General features: G+C 39.5%; 1 protein-coding gene across 1 annotated transcript in view; it reads right to left on the bottom strand.

Moving 5' to 3' along the window:
• The window catches only part of LOC127576271 (von Willebrand factor D and EGF domain-containing protein-like), a 199,871-nt gene that overhangs the window by 121,472 nt on the left and 62,954 nt on the right, over nucleotides 1–15,445 (bottom strand). Inside the window, exons 9-11 of the mRNA XM_052026761.1 lie at nucleotides 10,299–10,372; nucleotides 3,263–3,536; nucleotides 2,221–2,435 (exon numbers count right to left, since the gene is read on the bottom strand). Of these exons, the coding sequence (XP_051882721.1) occupies nucleotides 2,221–2,435; nucleotides 3,263–3,536; nucleotides 10,299–10,372 (563 nt within the window). The remainder of the gene's footprint in view (nucleotides 1–2,220; nucleotides 2,436–3,262; nucleotides 3,537–10,298; nucleotides 10,373–15,445) is intronic.

Genomic DNA, 15,445 nt, shown 5'->3' with positions numbered 1-15,445 from the left:
AACTATTTTAGTGATTAATAATACACCACAGGAGTCATGGATGCATACAGCACAGAAACTGGCCTGTTGGCCCATCAAGTCCACACTGACCATAATACACACAACAACTTTTATCGACGCACCATAGAAAGCATCCTATCTGGATGCATCATGGCTTAGTATGGCAACTGCTCAGCCCGGGACCACAAGAAACTGCAGAGGGTTGTGGATACAACTCAGCACATCATGGAAACCAGCCTCCCCTCCAATGGTCTATACTTCTCACTGCCTTGGTGAAGCAGCCAGCATAATCAAAAACCCCACCTACCTGGGACATCCTCTCTTCTCCCCTCTTCCATCAGGCAAAAGATACAAAAGCCTGAAAGCACATACCACCAGGCTTAAGGACAGCTTCTATCTTGCTGTTATAAGACAATTGAACTGTTCCCTAGTACGATAAGATGGACTCTTGACCTCACAATCTGCCTCATTATGACCTTGTACCTTATTGTCTACCTGCACTGCACTTTTTCTGTAGCTGTGACACTTTACTCTGCATTCTGTATTGTTTTACCTTGTACTATCTCAATGTACTGTGTAATGAATTGATCTGTATGAACAGTATGCAAGACAAGTTTTTCACTGTACCTCAGAACAAGTGACAATAGTAAACCAATTCATTTAAGAAAAACACCTGGAATATGGTCAGGTCTGCCATGAAATGTCAATAAGGTGGTGTTAGGGATTATTCTGGAGTTATGAATTTGTGGGTAGCAGATACTAATTAAAATTAGAACCAGTCTTCAGGAAATAAAACCCTTTCACAATTTAACTTTAACTGAGGCTTTGGGCTCACTGAAACCAATCATTGGGTGTGGGACATTCTGATTCTGTACCACTGAAACTATGCAGGGGAGGAAAATAGATGTATGTTCATGTTAATTGGTGCTCATTGAAAACTTCAGGATGACATCAGTGAAGGCATTAAGTGGCCATCTCCCATGTTAACGCATCATTAAAGGTGTATCCCTGACACTTAATGCATAGTTCAGGACAGTTTTTTTACACTTAATATTCTGGCTAGTTGTATATTCAGGGAGCCATCGCTCAGCACTATAACAAAGGACGTACATTCTGGGTGTCTGGAGTTTGTGCTCAGAGGCTTTAGAATTAGCCACCAGTATTGAATATTCAAAGAGATTCTGCTAGTTGGGATGTGCTATCATTGTAAATATGTAACTCTCTAAAGTTACCTATCTACACTCAAAGTGTTAAAGTTAAGCAGGTGATGATAGCCATTGAAACTGTAGTTAATCATTTATTGTTATCTTTGCGTTCAAAAAGTATAAAACTTTGTGTGAAGAGGACTAGATTCTCTCTCTCCAGTAGACCTGCTGCATGAATAAAGATTTTTATATTTCCCAGTTACAACTTCTGTGTGGCTCAGTTTTCTCAGTCACAAAATTTGGGGGCAAGAGTCCGTGAACAGTGCTTTATGTAGAACTTGCTCATTCTTTCCAGAATGGAAGTGATACACAACTCCATTAGCCCACACACGGAGTCAACCATCATGCTATATCCATTGGCTGATGCTTCAGCTTTATTGTGGTGCAAGAAAACACAACTCAACAACAAATAGCTCTTGTCATCCAATAACTAAGTATTGATTTGTCAAGGAAGTGACACCCAGCCTTGTCCCACCTTGAATGATCGTACACTCAGCTGTGCAAGTTTATGATAGGTGTTAGCTGGAGCTTAGAACTCTAATTCAGCAAGCATGCAAGCCAAATCAAAATGATGTCATGATCTGCCCACTCTGTACACTTCTACTAGGCATTACCATTGCACATGCTAATGACTTCCCAAAAAGTAATGCATAAGTCACTACATTGAAACCAATTTGGCACTCTTAGTACTGAAGCAAGAGCTGGCATGGGGCCAAGTACTTTGTCTTCTGCAATTTGGTCAAAATCTGAGGTAAAAAATGCATATTCTTAAAATACAAGGGTTACTGTTTAAGCAGAATGTATTAAAATGAAAGAAATATCTACAGCAGGTGGAACTCAAACCTGATAAACCGAGGTAAAGTACTTCTAGTCGTGGCAAAATGAAGATATGCATCACCAGCGAAGCTATCATACAAGTTGTGTGATCCATCACTTTGCACAGTTTGAAGTTAAATTTTCATTTATCTTTTACTTAAAATAATTCAAACATTGCACTTTTTATTCTAATACGTACCTCCATTCCTCAATGAAATCATTAGGGTCATTATTCCAATGTGCAGCTGCCATGGGATTCCCATCAGCACTATGGAAGTCATTATTACTATTTCGATCAAAGATCCCACAGAGACCTCTAGTGTTGTTGAAATCAACACTGGGTGCCCGTACTGTTAAGCTCATTCCCCAGTCGCTTACATCTGCACGGACAAATGCCCCTGATGGAAACATAATCTGTGGAAACAGATACCAGCAAAGGCCTAAGTCCACAATAAAATGTAATCCATTACTTTAAATATGTAGAGTTACTTATTTTAAATTATTGTTCAAAATATCTATTAAATCTAGAAGAAGGAAAGATTTCACAATGAAGCAAGTGTTCTTCTTTATGCTATAACCCAAATGGACTTCAATGTGTACCTCTGTATTTTTCTACTCATTTTAATACCATTGGGGATTCAGCACAAGAATTCTAATTTTAACTCTTCATACTACTTTTATTAAATCAACTTTATGTCTTATAATGCCAAGTTGGCAGCAATGAATTGGGAATTTCAGTGGAGCAATCATGACCACTAATGACGGTAATTTCTGTTATTCACTTGATTGTGATCCCAAGAGCACTTTCTTCACTTAGTGTATGTTAGCATTTTAAAAAACAAAGTGTAAAGCAGGTTGAGTCAGTGGTAAATCATATGAATATACATCTCCAAATACTTTACAGCTAAAGACAGTGGTTTAGAATTCAATGCCTTATGGTCACTGGATGCAATGCTGATAAACGTGAGGATACTTTTTACAATCAATCTGTGAAAATATCCAATTTGCGATGCCAGTTAACATCATAAAGAAACCATTATCATATTATAGTTTCTCTTTAAACTAACAATCACATTTATTGCTCCCACCCACGGATGGATCTATAACAATAGAACATAACCTTTTGGTTTATCAGGCACATATGTAAATAGTTATGACTTAAACTGCAACTTAGCTCACTTCTAATCAATAACAACTGATGTTATGATAGACAGTTAACAATGATTTCAGGAAGTACCCACCGTGATTTTCTTCCCCTGGTGCGCATCCATTATTTTGACGTGATGTGGTTCTGATCCACTGCTTTTGACTGACAGATGAGGCCTGGTCTCCTGAAAGTGCCCATTGCACATGTCAAATGCAATGATATCATCGCCTTCTCTGGCAACTACACCACAATTACAGGACACAGCATAATGGCGACTGCCACAGTCCCACTGGCGTACATGAACTTCAAATTCTCGCAAAAGGCTCTTATACATCACAAAAGTCCCAGTTTTATGGTTGTCATAACGTCTGGAATAAAATTATATCAATTTGTTAATTTGTTGGAAGGCCCCTAGAATGAATAACATTTAACATATGGAAAATATGATACATAGAAAAATTTGCTCTAATCTAGTCCTGTTAGAGTCTATCAACAATTCTTAGAATGTTGAAAGGAATACAAAATCAGAAATACTTCCAAGCTCAAAATTTTGAAATGGGAAGGTAAGTTATTAAAGCAGGAAAGAAAGCACTTGGAATCACATGGTTTATATAGGGAAACACATGGCAAAATAAAACATGAAAACACCCATGAAATTCCAGAGGAATAGGCTGGATGAGGAAGCACAACAGAAATGCTTAAGTTCTGAGGAACATTCAAAGCCAAAGTCAAAGTCCAGGTACAATGAAAAGCTTATTTGTAGCAACATCATAGGTATATAGCATTACATAAGCAGCATTCACAAGAGAAAAGATAAATTAAACATCTATGTACTGGGCATCTATGTGCTGGGCTGAGGACAGGTCACCCAATATGCTAACATCCATGAATTTAAAGCTGCTGACTCTCCACCGCTGATCCCACAATGTAGATGGTCGCATGTTCACCTTCCTGAAAGTCAACAAGTAGCTCTTTAGTTTTGCTGACGTTGAGCAAGAGGTTGTTGTTGTGGCACCACTCAACCATTCGAGCAGCTTGAAGATGCTGATTCATCAAAGCCTTTGCACATTCACCAAAACCTTTGCAGATATCAAATCCTTAATTATGGTTTTATATTAATGGCTCAATCATTCTCTCTGGAAACATAGGATTTGAAATGAGTTGATAGAAGGTCTCTAGGTATCTGGTTGCCACCTTGCCCTTGACCTTTCTGATGAGATACTTGCAGTTGTTGGCAGATCCTCCTTTTCCAACTCAAAAGGATAACTAATTCTTTAATATTTAACTGGATAAATACCAACATAATTCTTACAAAATCATCTGGTGATAGCTGCACTTACTTAAATTTCCAGTAATTATGGTAACCAAAGAACAAAGTGTTGATTCAAAGCCAGTGAAATATTGTGAAGTTCTTTTTCCTTCATAATACACTAAGACTGTTAATGCACTGTACTGCTACTCTAAGGCTTATAACTTTATAACAGCACATACATTTCATGCTGATAGCCCCTCAGAACAGAGAACTGCTCATGTGCCAACATGAATCCTCAACCACAGTTTTATTCTCTAGTTACTTTGTAAAATGAAAAATTGATCTCAATTAACATCTGAGGTTTTGTGCTCTATTTTAAGTATTTCTATATCTGACAATTAATAGAATTTTAATCTTAACAGGAAAGAAAACTTCAACAGAGTAATTATGAAAAATGATCTCTGCTGTCACTATCCCATTTCCAACTCCTCCACCTATCCTAGTTCACAGAGCCAGACAAGCACATCTGGACCCAGTTCTGCTGACGGACTGCTCACCATTCCAGCTTTTCCTCCTCCAGACATTCCAATTCACAGTCACATTATTTTATTTCTTCTCCTTAAATTCAATCTGGCACCTTTTTCCTCATCTCCTCCCCCTCTTTCTTTAATTGCCACTATAAATTGTAAGTTCATTAAATTTCACCTAAGGCAGCTCTCTTTCCGTTTCTTGGCAGTATACTCAGGTTTGTACACCTCTGTCTGATCCTTCTCTACATCCTTCTCTCCAAGCTACACCAGCACATCTATCCCCAATAATAACAAGTGCAACCCCTGCCAGCCAGTTCACTGCCATGTTAACTTTGCCTTTTAAAACAAAGATCATCAGACCAGAATCACAACACTGAGTCTCCACCTATTTCAGCATCTTTTTCCCTCACCAGAATTTAGTCTCAGAGGATCTATCCTGGGCCCAACACATTGATGCAATCACAAAAAAGGCATTCCAGTGGCTCTACTTCATTAGGAGTTTGAGGAGATTCAGTATGTCACCAGAGACTCTTACAAGTTTCTATAGATGTACGGTGGAGAGCATTCTGACTGGTTGCAGCACAGCCTGGTATGAAGCCTCCAATGCACAGGATCACAAGAGGCTGCAGAGGATTACAGACTCAGCCTTATCCATCATGGACAAAACTCTCCCCACCATCAAGGACATCTTCAAGAGGTGGTGCCTCAAGAAGGTAGCATCTATCATTAAGGATCCTCACCATCTAGGATATGCCCTCTTCTCATTACTACCGTTAGGGAGGAGGTACGGGAGCCTGAAGACCCAAACTCAATCATTCAGGAACAGCTTCTTCTCCTCTGCTATTAGATTTCTGAACGATCCATGAACCCACAAACTCTGCCTCATTATTCCTTTTTTTGCACTATGTATTTTTGTTGTAATTTATAGATTTAATGTCTTTGCACTGAACTGCTGCCACAAAACAACAAATTTCATGCCATATGTCAGTGATGTGTCTGTGTGGGTTTCCTCCCACATTGCAAAAAGACGTACAGGTAGGTTAATTTGGGTTTAAAATGGGCAGCGCGGACTCGTTGGGCTGGAAGGGCCTGTTACCACGCTGTAAGTAAAATTTTAAAAAATTTAAAAAAAACAAAAATTTTAAAAAATAATAAATCTGATTCTGATTCTGATCCATTCAGTGTGAAATTCCTACCTTGATTTGACTTTCCAAAATGCAACACCTCACACTTATTTGAATTATGTGGGCAGTTTATCTGGCAGAAGCTTCGAAAAAGAAACTTGACAAATAACTCACGGCAGAACAAAATGCTCCTTCACCCCATGATACACATTTTGTGAATTCTGTGCGGTGTATGGGAGTTAATTCGACCAATTATTCCATTAACTATGTGTCCATTCCCAAGCTTTGATGTCATAAAATGTCAAAAGCAGCAACTCCATCAGAGTGGTTTGGAACATCTGCTGAAGTTTCTACTGAAGTTTCATAACAGCTGTGACAAATAACATTATCTTAATGCAAATCTAAACATCTATGTCATTTTGGAACAATTCAATGCAATTACATCACAAAGGCACAGAGATAATGAAATCAAACTTTTAGTGAAAGGGGAAACAGTGCAATTGCTGAGAAAACAAGCATAATATTTTGGGTTTAGAAGCTTAGATTGGTCAAAACACAAATTGAATTTAAGATTTTTTAGTGTTTCTTTTGTTTTCCTATTACTATCTTGCCTTATTCATGAACCCCTTGCAAAACATGTTCCAGTTTTAGTTGGGTGGTTGGAGAGATGGAATAAAGCAGACATTTGAAGATGACTCTTGTTCAGCTGTGGATGGTTAAGTCAGGAGCAGAATCAAGGCAGCAAATGTCCCTTCACAACTGCAGAGAATAAAGGGGTAAGGAAGGAAAATGATACATTTGAAAGCTAACACAATATATCCAACCATTCTTTGATTTTCAAGTGTACAGAGACTACTATGATAAATTCAAAGAAGCTGAATGCAAGCTGTCCTGTGAATCCTTAAATTTAAAGATATTGTTTACCTTCCTGTCTTTAAAACACCCACAAAACATCCAGTTGCCACTTGGGTGAGTCCAGGCCCTAATAAAGGCATCCATGGCACCATGGGACAATGTTCTTTAGAGAACCTCAAGCAAGAATATAAAGTGTAAAAGGTCATCCTTGGCTATTTTTACTAAGCATACTATATAGGAGTGCTTATGTGTTGTCCTGTTTCTGAAATTTGGCTCCACTGACTCAATGGAATGGAATTCAAAAGCAGAATACTACACACAGCCACTAAGTTTAATGCAAGTAACTAAGGGTTAACCTCTCTTTACAATTATTATCCAAAAAACAGAGCAAAGTATGATCTAACTGGTATTTACTTGATCCAAGTGGGATAAAGATCAGCTTGCTGAACTTCTGCTTTGCTCAGCCTCATGTTCCAGCATCCACTGATAAAAAAAATACAGTGAAAAATTAAATCTATCATAAAAATCAAAATTATCTGTGCAATATTTATGCATTTGATCATAATGGACAACTAAATAGAACCAAAATGCCAGTAAAGTAACAGAATAGTTGGCTTGATGTTATGTAGATTTATATCCTTAGCACTCCCTTTTTGAAAAGCAGTATTTTGGAAACAGGCAATTCCAGATTTTAAAGGAGATACGCTGGGCAGATTTCACCGGGTATATGTGGTCATATTTTTTTTTATTCGCTCCTAGCCCACATAAATAAGATAAAGCACCATCTAAGTTGTCAGCTGCAAAAAGAAAATAATTCCCCACACACTCAAGACATTGGAAGTCTGTGCTGTACCACAGATAGCTGGCGATGTCAAGCAACACTGCTGCATTCCAGTCACAAATTGTATTTGAAATTTAGTTCTCCCTTTCACACTGCAAGGTGCCACGCTGACTAATAGCAGCACTGTTACGTCTATAATTGGGAAAGTCATTGTAACCTTCAGTCTTGTTTTTTTTAAAAAGATCACACAAACCCTCGACAAGTGATAAAGTATGTGGAAGATTAGTTAGCACAATGACTTTGTATAGTTTCCATGCTTGGCTTTGATTTCTGTTCTTCCTAGACTACGGAGTTGAAAATCAGGTCTCTCAACAAACAAAATGCTGAACTTTTGTCCTAGAACTAGAAATGTTGGTCTGAGAGGAGTGGTAAACTCTAACAACAACAATTGTCTGACCTGAAGATTCTGCTTTTCCAGCCTACTTGAGAACTAACAATAGACTAAATGTCTGCTTGCCAGACTTGCTTGTCCAACATTCAGTGCTGGATGAGCTGCAATGTTATCCAGCCAAACAGGAAAATGACTGACAACACCTCTTTAATTTCTGTCATTCCCATGTCTGGGCAATGGGAAAGTGAGCTGTGAGAAGGACAGAGAAGGTGCAATGGGATATAGGCAGATCAAGCGAGTAAGAAGGTGGCAGATGGAGTGTAATATGGGGAAGTAAAATGACGTACGTTAGTAGAGAGAATAAAAAAAATACTTTTGTTTTGAAACAGTAAGAAACTAGGAAATGTTCATGTGCATATGAATCTTGGTGTGCTGGTTCATGAGATCCAGAAATTAAGTTTTATTACAGCTGGTAATTGGGAAGTCAAATGGCATGAGAGCTTTTTATGCAATGGGGTTGGAATGCAAAACTAAATTAGATGCAATGCAGTTGTATAGAGTTTTGATGTGACCACAGTTTCTGCCCTCCTATCCAAGAAGGATATAATTGCCTTAGAGTCAGTGTAGCACAGATATGCTCGACTGCTTCCTGGTTTGAGGGTTGTCCTGTGAGAAGAGGTTAAGTAAGATTGGCCAATGCTAACTGGAGCTTAGCAGAATGAGAGACAATGTCTCTGAAACATCTTAGATTCTGAGAGGAATGGATAGAATAGCTAGGATAGTCTGTGTCCTCTAGCTGGAAAATCCAAAGTAAACAAATGAGTCTCAGTGCAAGGTATGGGCCATTTCAGTGTAAGATGAGGAAACAATGAAAATCTGCTACCTCACAGGCCCCTGGATGCTTAGCCATTGTGTATTTTCAAGGCAGAGACTGAATTTTGTGAATCAAGAACATGGTGATCAGGCAACAATATGGACTGGAGGTAAAGGATCAGCTGATCTTACTGCATGGCAGTGCACTCTCAAAGAGTGACTTGGCTTACTCCTCCTTCTATTTTGTTTCTTGGCATCAAGCCTTTTTCTCTCCCCCCACTACAAAGACATTTAAAAAAATTGTTATATCATTGTACATGTGCACCATTTCTTGCCACCTACACAAATTACTATGCACCTGTTGTGAATATGGTTTTCTGCTCTGCAGACTAATGAATATCTACTAGATGCTCAGTTATAAGGTGTAAATAAAATGCTTCAGTTGTTTGAGTGTTTATGATCTGGTTTGAATTTAACATTCAGATCCATAACTTCGATTTATACAGCACCATTAATTTAGAAAAATGACCCGTGGCATGTCACAGGCAGATTATCAAATAAAATCTGACACTGACTCACAAAGGGAGATGATGACATGCATTCAAGAGTTTGGTCAAAGAGGTATGGAGCATCTTTAATGAGGAAGGAGGGGCAGAGAGAGGAGTTCAGGGTGAGAATTCCTGACATAAGTGTCAAAGCAACTGAAGGCACAACTGCAATAAAAATAAAAATCAAAAGCACACATGAACCCTGAGCTGGAGGAATGCATATACCTCAGAAAACTGAGAGATGTAAGAGGTTATAGAGGCAGCAGAGGGGATACCATGTGAAGATGTGAAAGTCAGAGAGAGAATTTTAAAATCAGTCCATTACTGGAGACTGGAGACAAAAGAGTGCAGATTGGGAAATAGAATGCTGGGTTTTAGATGAGTTTAAATTGACAAGTACTTTGGTGACCAGTATGTCACTGATTGAAGCTGGTGTGTTCCTCTATAAATATGTTGGGAGACAGGCAACAGAAGTGAATTCTATTGTGGGACATAACCTTATCCTTATTCCAATCTATAAAACACTCCCAGTGGAATAACCAATCATTTTAAGGGCTAATGCTTTAGCAGTTTCAGAATATCTAATGGTGCAGGTTTTTGGTGGAAGGGTCCAGATTAACAAGAGAACTGTGAGTAAATCACTGGAACACATTTACATACAAATATTCATTGTTGCACCAACTATCTAAATTCCATGGATAGAAAATCTTCACCGGCAGTACCTATTACTGAAACCTGAGTGAAAAAAATCTCCACTCCCAGCCATAGTTTCCCAGACTTTGCTGAGCATAGAATTCACCACAAAAATGAAATCACCGATAGGGTTAAAAACTGACCTTCCATCAAAAGTAATAATATGAGGGTCAGTGAAGGAATAACAATTTCCTGTCGGGATGTCTTGTACAGTTACCTATATGAAGAAAAATAGAAAAGAAAAAATAATAGAAATATTTTATTATATGAAGAAACTATTAAAATTTACTACATACCTAATTTTACCAATGATACATACAAATGGTATGCTAACTATGCAACAATAAAACCACAATGGGATGTGCAAGGAACTTGGTCTAAGGTGAGTAGTTCTCTTAACTCCATTTCAATTGCCAACATCACAATGTCAAATTCTTTGGTCAGGTGTACAGTGTATCAAAACATGTCCTGTTTTAAATTTGTGCAGTGAGTTAAGTACAAAGATTCTGCCTGTGTTGAATTGTTTCATAGAGATAAATTATTCACAGCGACTCCATCAAGTGACATTCAGATTTTGCTCCTCTGTTGATTCTTTTACATACTGTTTAAGATTTCACGATACGCATCATTGTGGTCAATGCTGCTGAAGGTGAGAGTTCAAAATGTGGCTGTTTAAAATGTAACATGCACCAGTGAGCAGAGTAGGGGTCATGAAACTTAGCAGCAGCTGGTTACATTCAACAAAAAATATTTCACTCGGTTGCACTTTAAATATTTAGAACTTTAGTTTTAGACAGAAGCAACGTGCACTAAAAATTAACCACTGTCTGTTTAGAATTAGGAATTCAAACTGCTCTAACTGAAGTGGCACCCATTAATTTCAATGACAGATCAGTCAAATGAACAGTCTGCTTCAGTAGCCAATTTTAGTTGCCAAAAGATGATATATAATTAAGTAAGCTTCATTTTGTTAAGATCAGAAACTCTTTATGTTGTAAATCTTTCACCAGAGTTGTTAGGGGCCACATGATTTTGAGTCATTGAGTCACAGATTCATATAGTACAAAAATAGGCCCTTTGGCCCACCATGTCTGCACTGACCATGGAATCCCCACTGACACAAATCCCATTTTCATTCTCCCCACATTTCCATCAACTCTCCCAGATCCTATCTCTCACCTGTACACTAGGGTTAATTTACAGTAGCTAATGGCACAATGATCTACTCTTTGTAACCAACCACAATGTCTGAAAACCCAACTGAACAAATGAAAGAAATGATGGAGGGAGGGAGGGAGAGAGAGAGGGGGAGATGGGGAGAGGGGGAGAGAGAGAGAGAGACAGAGAGAGAGAGACAGAGACAGAGAGATAGAGAGAAAACAATGAGATCTGCAAAGAAAATGTTCACCTGAGCCGCAAAATTTAACATTCAAGAATTCACAGTTTCCTTTTAGAAATGGTTTGAATTCAACATTTTGACTTTATATTAAAATGGAATTCAATCTGTGCAATTTCTAATCCAAGCTTTCTTTTTAAAAATGCTTAATTGGATTTTAAGTAGTTCAAGATTTTATACCAATTTATGCTGATCATATCTTTCCATATTTTTCAAATAGTGAAAAAGCAGGATTTTTTCTGCAGCTTCCGGATTAATGAATCAATCTATACATCATTATGGCATCCTTTATAGTAAAAGCTGACCAATAAGAAGTTATGAACTTGGAAGTGACTGAATGAGAAATTGAGCATGATATTGTTCAGCTGAAGGAGGCAGGCAAGGATGTGGAAAAGTTTCAGGTGATAAAAATGGAAAAGGACGTTGAATGTGCCTGGCTTGGATTTCCTTAATAAAAATATTGCAGATTTACCCTTTCTCTGGACTGCTATTGCACATGGGTCATCGAACCCTTAGAACATGACCACATAATGAAAAGATCCATTAAAACTTGGAACTTCTATTACATTGAAATGTGATTTGACCAGTACATGCTGCCAACTATCAAATCCACATTTTTCCACACAATTAAAATGCAGATGATATCAGGAGATGGCAAGAGCTGATTTCAACTCTTGCCCACTTTCCAAAAACTGGGCAAATGGACAGATACATTGGTTACCAACATGAATCTGGCTCAAAACTGGTGTATGGCTCCTCTTTAAATATGTAGAATGGAGTCCGATGCATCATCTTGTCCCAAATGCAATTTTAGCTAATGATCTAGGCAGGGAAGCTACGGTGGATTTCTTGTTTGGTGAGGACAGTGGGATGAGGATGCAGAACCAGAAGACACACAGAATGATATATTCTTTGAATGTTTTTCTCCACATTCTTTGAGAGACCAAGAGGAATAGGTACTTCCCAAAACTACACCCTGCCCCCAATGTGATTGGGCACTGGCTATGGTTGCTTTAATCTAAGCCACAGCTTCCTGAAATTCTGCTTTTGTTGCTCATTTTCTGCCATTTTTGAGTTGGCTGCAGATCAGGAACTTGCAGAGGATGGCCTTAAGTTAAAGTCTCCCAGATTTGTGCCACCAAAATTGTGGAAGACAGGTTGTTGCTGGTGAGTTCACACATCCACAGGATTTCCTGATTGGTTAAGCAATCATCATGATAGTAATAAAGGAAATGTAAATTAGTAAATTGGTTTATTTTTGTCACATGTACTGAGGTACAGTGAAGAACTTTGTTTTGCATGCCCTCCATCACATCAGTGCATTAAGTTAGTACAAAAACAGAATGTAGAATAAAGTGTTACAAGTACAGAGAAAGTACAGTGCAGGTAGACAATAAGGTGCAAGACAATAAGGTGCAAGACCATAACGAGGTAAATTGTGAAGTAAAGAGTCCATCTTTTTGTACTAGGGAACCATTCAATAGTCTTTTAACAGCATGATAGAAGCTGTCCTTGAGCCTGGTGGTATGTGCTTTTAGGCTTTTATATCTTCTGACAGATGGAAGGGGGGATTAGAGAGAATGTCTGGTGTGGGTGGGGTTTTTGGCTATCTTGGCTGCTTTACAGGCAGCGAGAAGTGTAGACAGTCTATGGAGGGGAGGCTGGTTTCCATGATGTGCTGAGCTGTGTCCAAAACTCTCTGCAGTTTCTTGCAGTCTCGGGCAGAGTAGTTGCCATACCAAGCCGTGATGCATCTGGATTGAATGGTGCATCGATAAAAATTGGTGAAGGTCAAAGGGGACATGCCAAATTTCTTTAGCCTCCTGAGAAAGTAGAGGTGTTGGTTTGCTTTCTTGTCCATGACATCTATATTGTTTGGACCAAAGGCTACTGGTGATGTTCACTCTTTAGAACTTGAAGCTCTCAAACCTCTTGACCTCAGTACCATTGACGGAAACAGGACCATGTGCACTGACCCCTTCCTGAAGTCAATGACCAGCTCTTTTGTTTTGCTGACATTAAGGGAGAGGTTGTTGTCATGACACCATGTCGCTAAGCTCTCTATCTCCTTCCTGTACTCTGACTCTTCATTATTTGAGATTCAGCCCACTACGGTGGTGTTACCTGCAAACTTGTAGACGGAGCTAGAGCAGAATCTGGCCACATTGTCATGAGTGTATAGGGAGTAGAGTAGAGGGCTGAAGATGCAACCCTTTAGGGCACCATTGTTGAGTATAATCGTGGCAGACATGTTGCTGCCTTTCCTTACGGATTGCAGTCTGTTGGTCAGGAAGTCAAGGATCCAGTTGCAAAGGAAGGTGCTGGGTCCCAGGTCTAAGGGTTTGAAGATGATTCTGCTTGGAATTATAGTATTAAAGGCAGAGCTGTAGTCAATAAGCAATATTGTAATGTAGGTATCTTTACTGTCCAGATGCTCCAGAGGTGAGTATAGGGCAAGGGACCTGTTTCGGTGGTGGACGAATTGCAGTGGGTCGAGGTTGTCTTGGAGGCTGGAGTTGATGTCCGCCATGACCAACCTCTCGAAGCACTTCATGATGGTGGACGTCAGAGCCACCAGGCGATAGGCATGAAGGAACGTTACCTTATTTTTCTTAGCTACTGGGATGATAGTGGTCTTCATAAAGCAGGTGGGAACCTCATACTGAAGTAGGGAGAGGTTAAAAATGTCTGCAAATACCCCTGCCAACTGCTCTGAGCTGGATCTGAGGACATGGCCGGGGACACCATCCAGGCCAGATGCTCTCCGCAGGTTCACTCTCTGGAAGACTGATCTTATATCTGCATTGGTGACTGTGGGTTCAGGTGCGTTGGAGGCTGTCAAGGTGGGTGGCGACCTTCCATTCACCTTCTGTTCAAAACTTGCACAGAATGCATTAAGCTCATCAGGAAGGGATGCTCTGTTGTTGGCAATACTGCCCGACTTCATTTTGTAGCCCATTATAGCATATAATCTCTGCCACAACTGATGGCTGGTCTGGGACTCAATTTTGGACTGATATTGTCTCCTTGCATCCCTGAGAGCTTTACGAAGATCATACCTCGATTTCTTGTATAGGTCAAGATCACCCAATCTGAACGCTACAGTCCTGGACTTCAGTAGGGAGTGGATGTCCCGGTTCATCCACAGTTTCTGTCCTCTGCACACTTGCTGACAAAGTCCATGACAGTGGTGACATACTCATCCAAGATGGCTGCTGAGTCTTTGAACATGAATCAGTCTACCAACTCAAAGCAGTTGCGTAGAAGCTCATCTATTTCCTCAGACCAGAACTGTATGACCTTCTGTGCTGCCAATGTGGCTACCGATTTTTGCACACATGCTCCCACAGAAAATTATCAAAATTTCTGTTTTGATGGTGGTTGACAAGAGTTAATTGCTAATTAAGGCACAATAAATAAGAACTTAAAAAAAAGAAACAGCAGTAAGGATAGTTCAATCAGCCCTCGAGTTCTATGTGTCCTCCTCACAATTTACCTTTGTGATATCAGCAAATATGACCACTGTACATTCAGTATAAATAGTCGAAGCTTCAGCAATGATCTCTGTGGAGTTCAGATGGTTGGCTCAGTAAGCGTTGAACTATTTTGAGGAGCCAGGATACCATCAGGACTAGAGTTAGGGAGCTTGGATCAGGAACAAAGTTGGATGTGGGGCAGGGGAGATCAGGAAGTCAGGCAACAATTAGGCTTACATTAGATCCAGGGTCAAGGAGCTCAGATCAGGGAGGTGGAACCTAAGTGAGGGACCATCACAGAGTTGCGAGATGGTGAGTGAGTGGGGTATTGGTACTAAAAGGGGTGCCCCTGAAGGTAGGTAGGAGCTGAGAGGGCTTCTAACCCTCTGAGAGGGCTTGGAACCTGCTCCAAAAGCAG

Source organism: Pristis pectinata, chromosome 1, assembly GCF_009764475.1.
Source record: "Pristis pectinata isolate sPriPec2 chromosome 1, sPriPec2.1.pri, whole genome shotgun sequence".
Classification (NCBI taxonomy): Eukaryota; Metazoa; Chordata; class Chondrichthyes; order Rhinopristiformes; family Pristidae; genus Pristis; species Pristis pectinata.
Note: the sequence above shows the minus strand (reverse complement) of the source record. Positions and strands in the feature narration are given on the sequence as shown.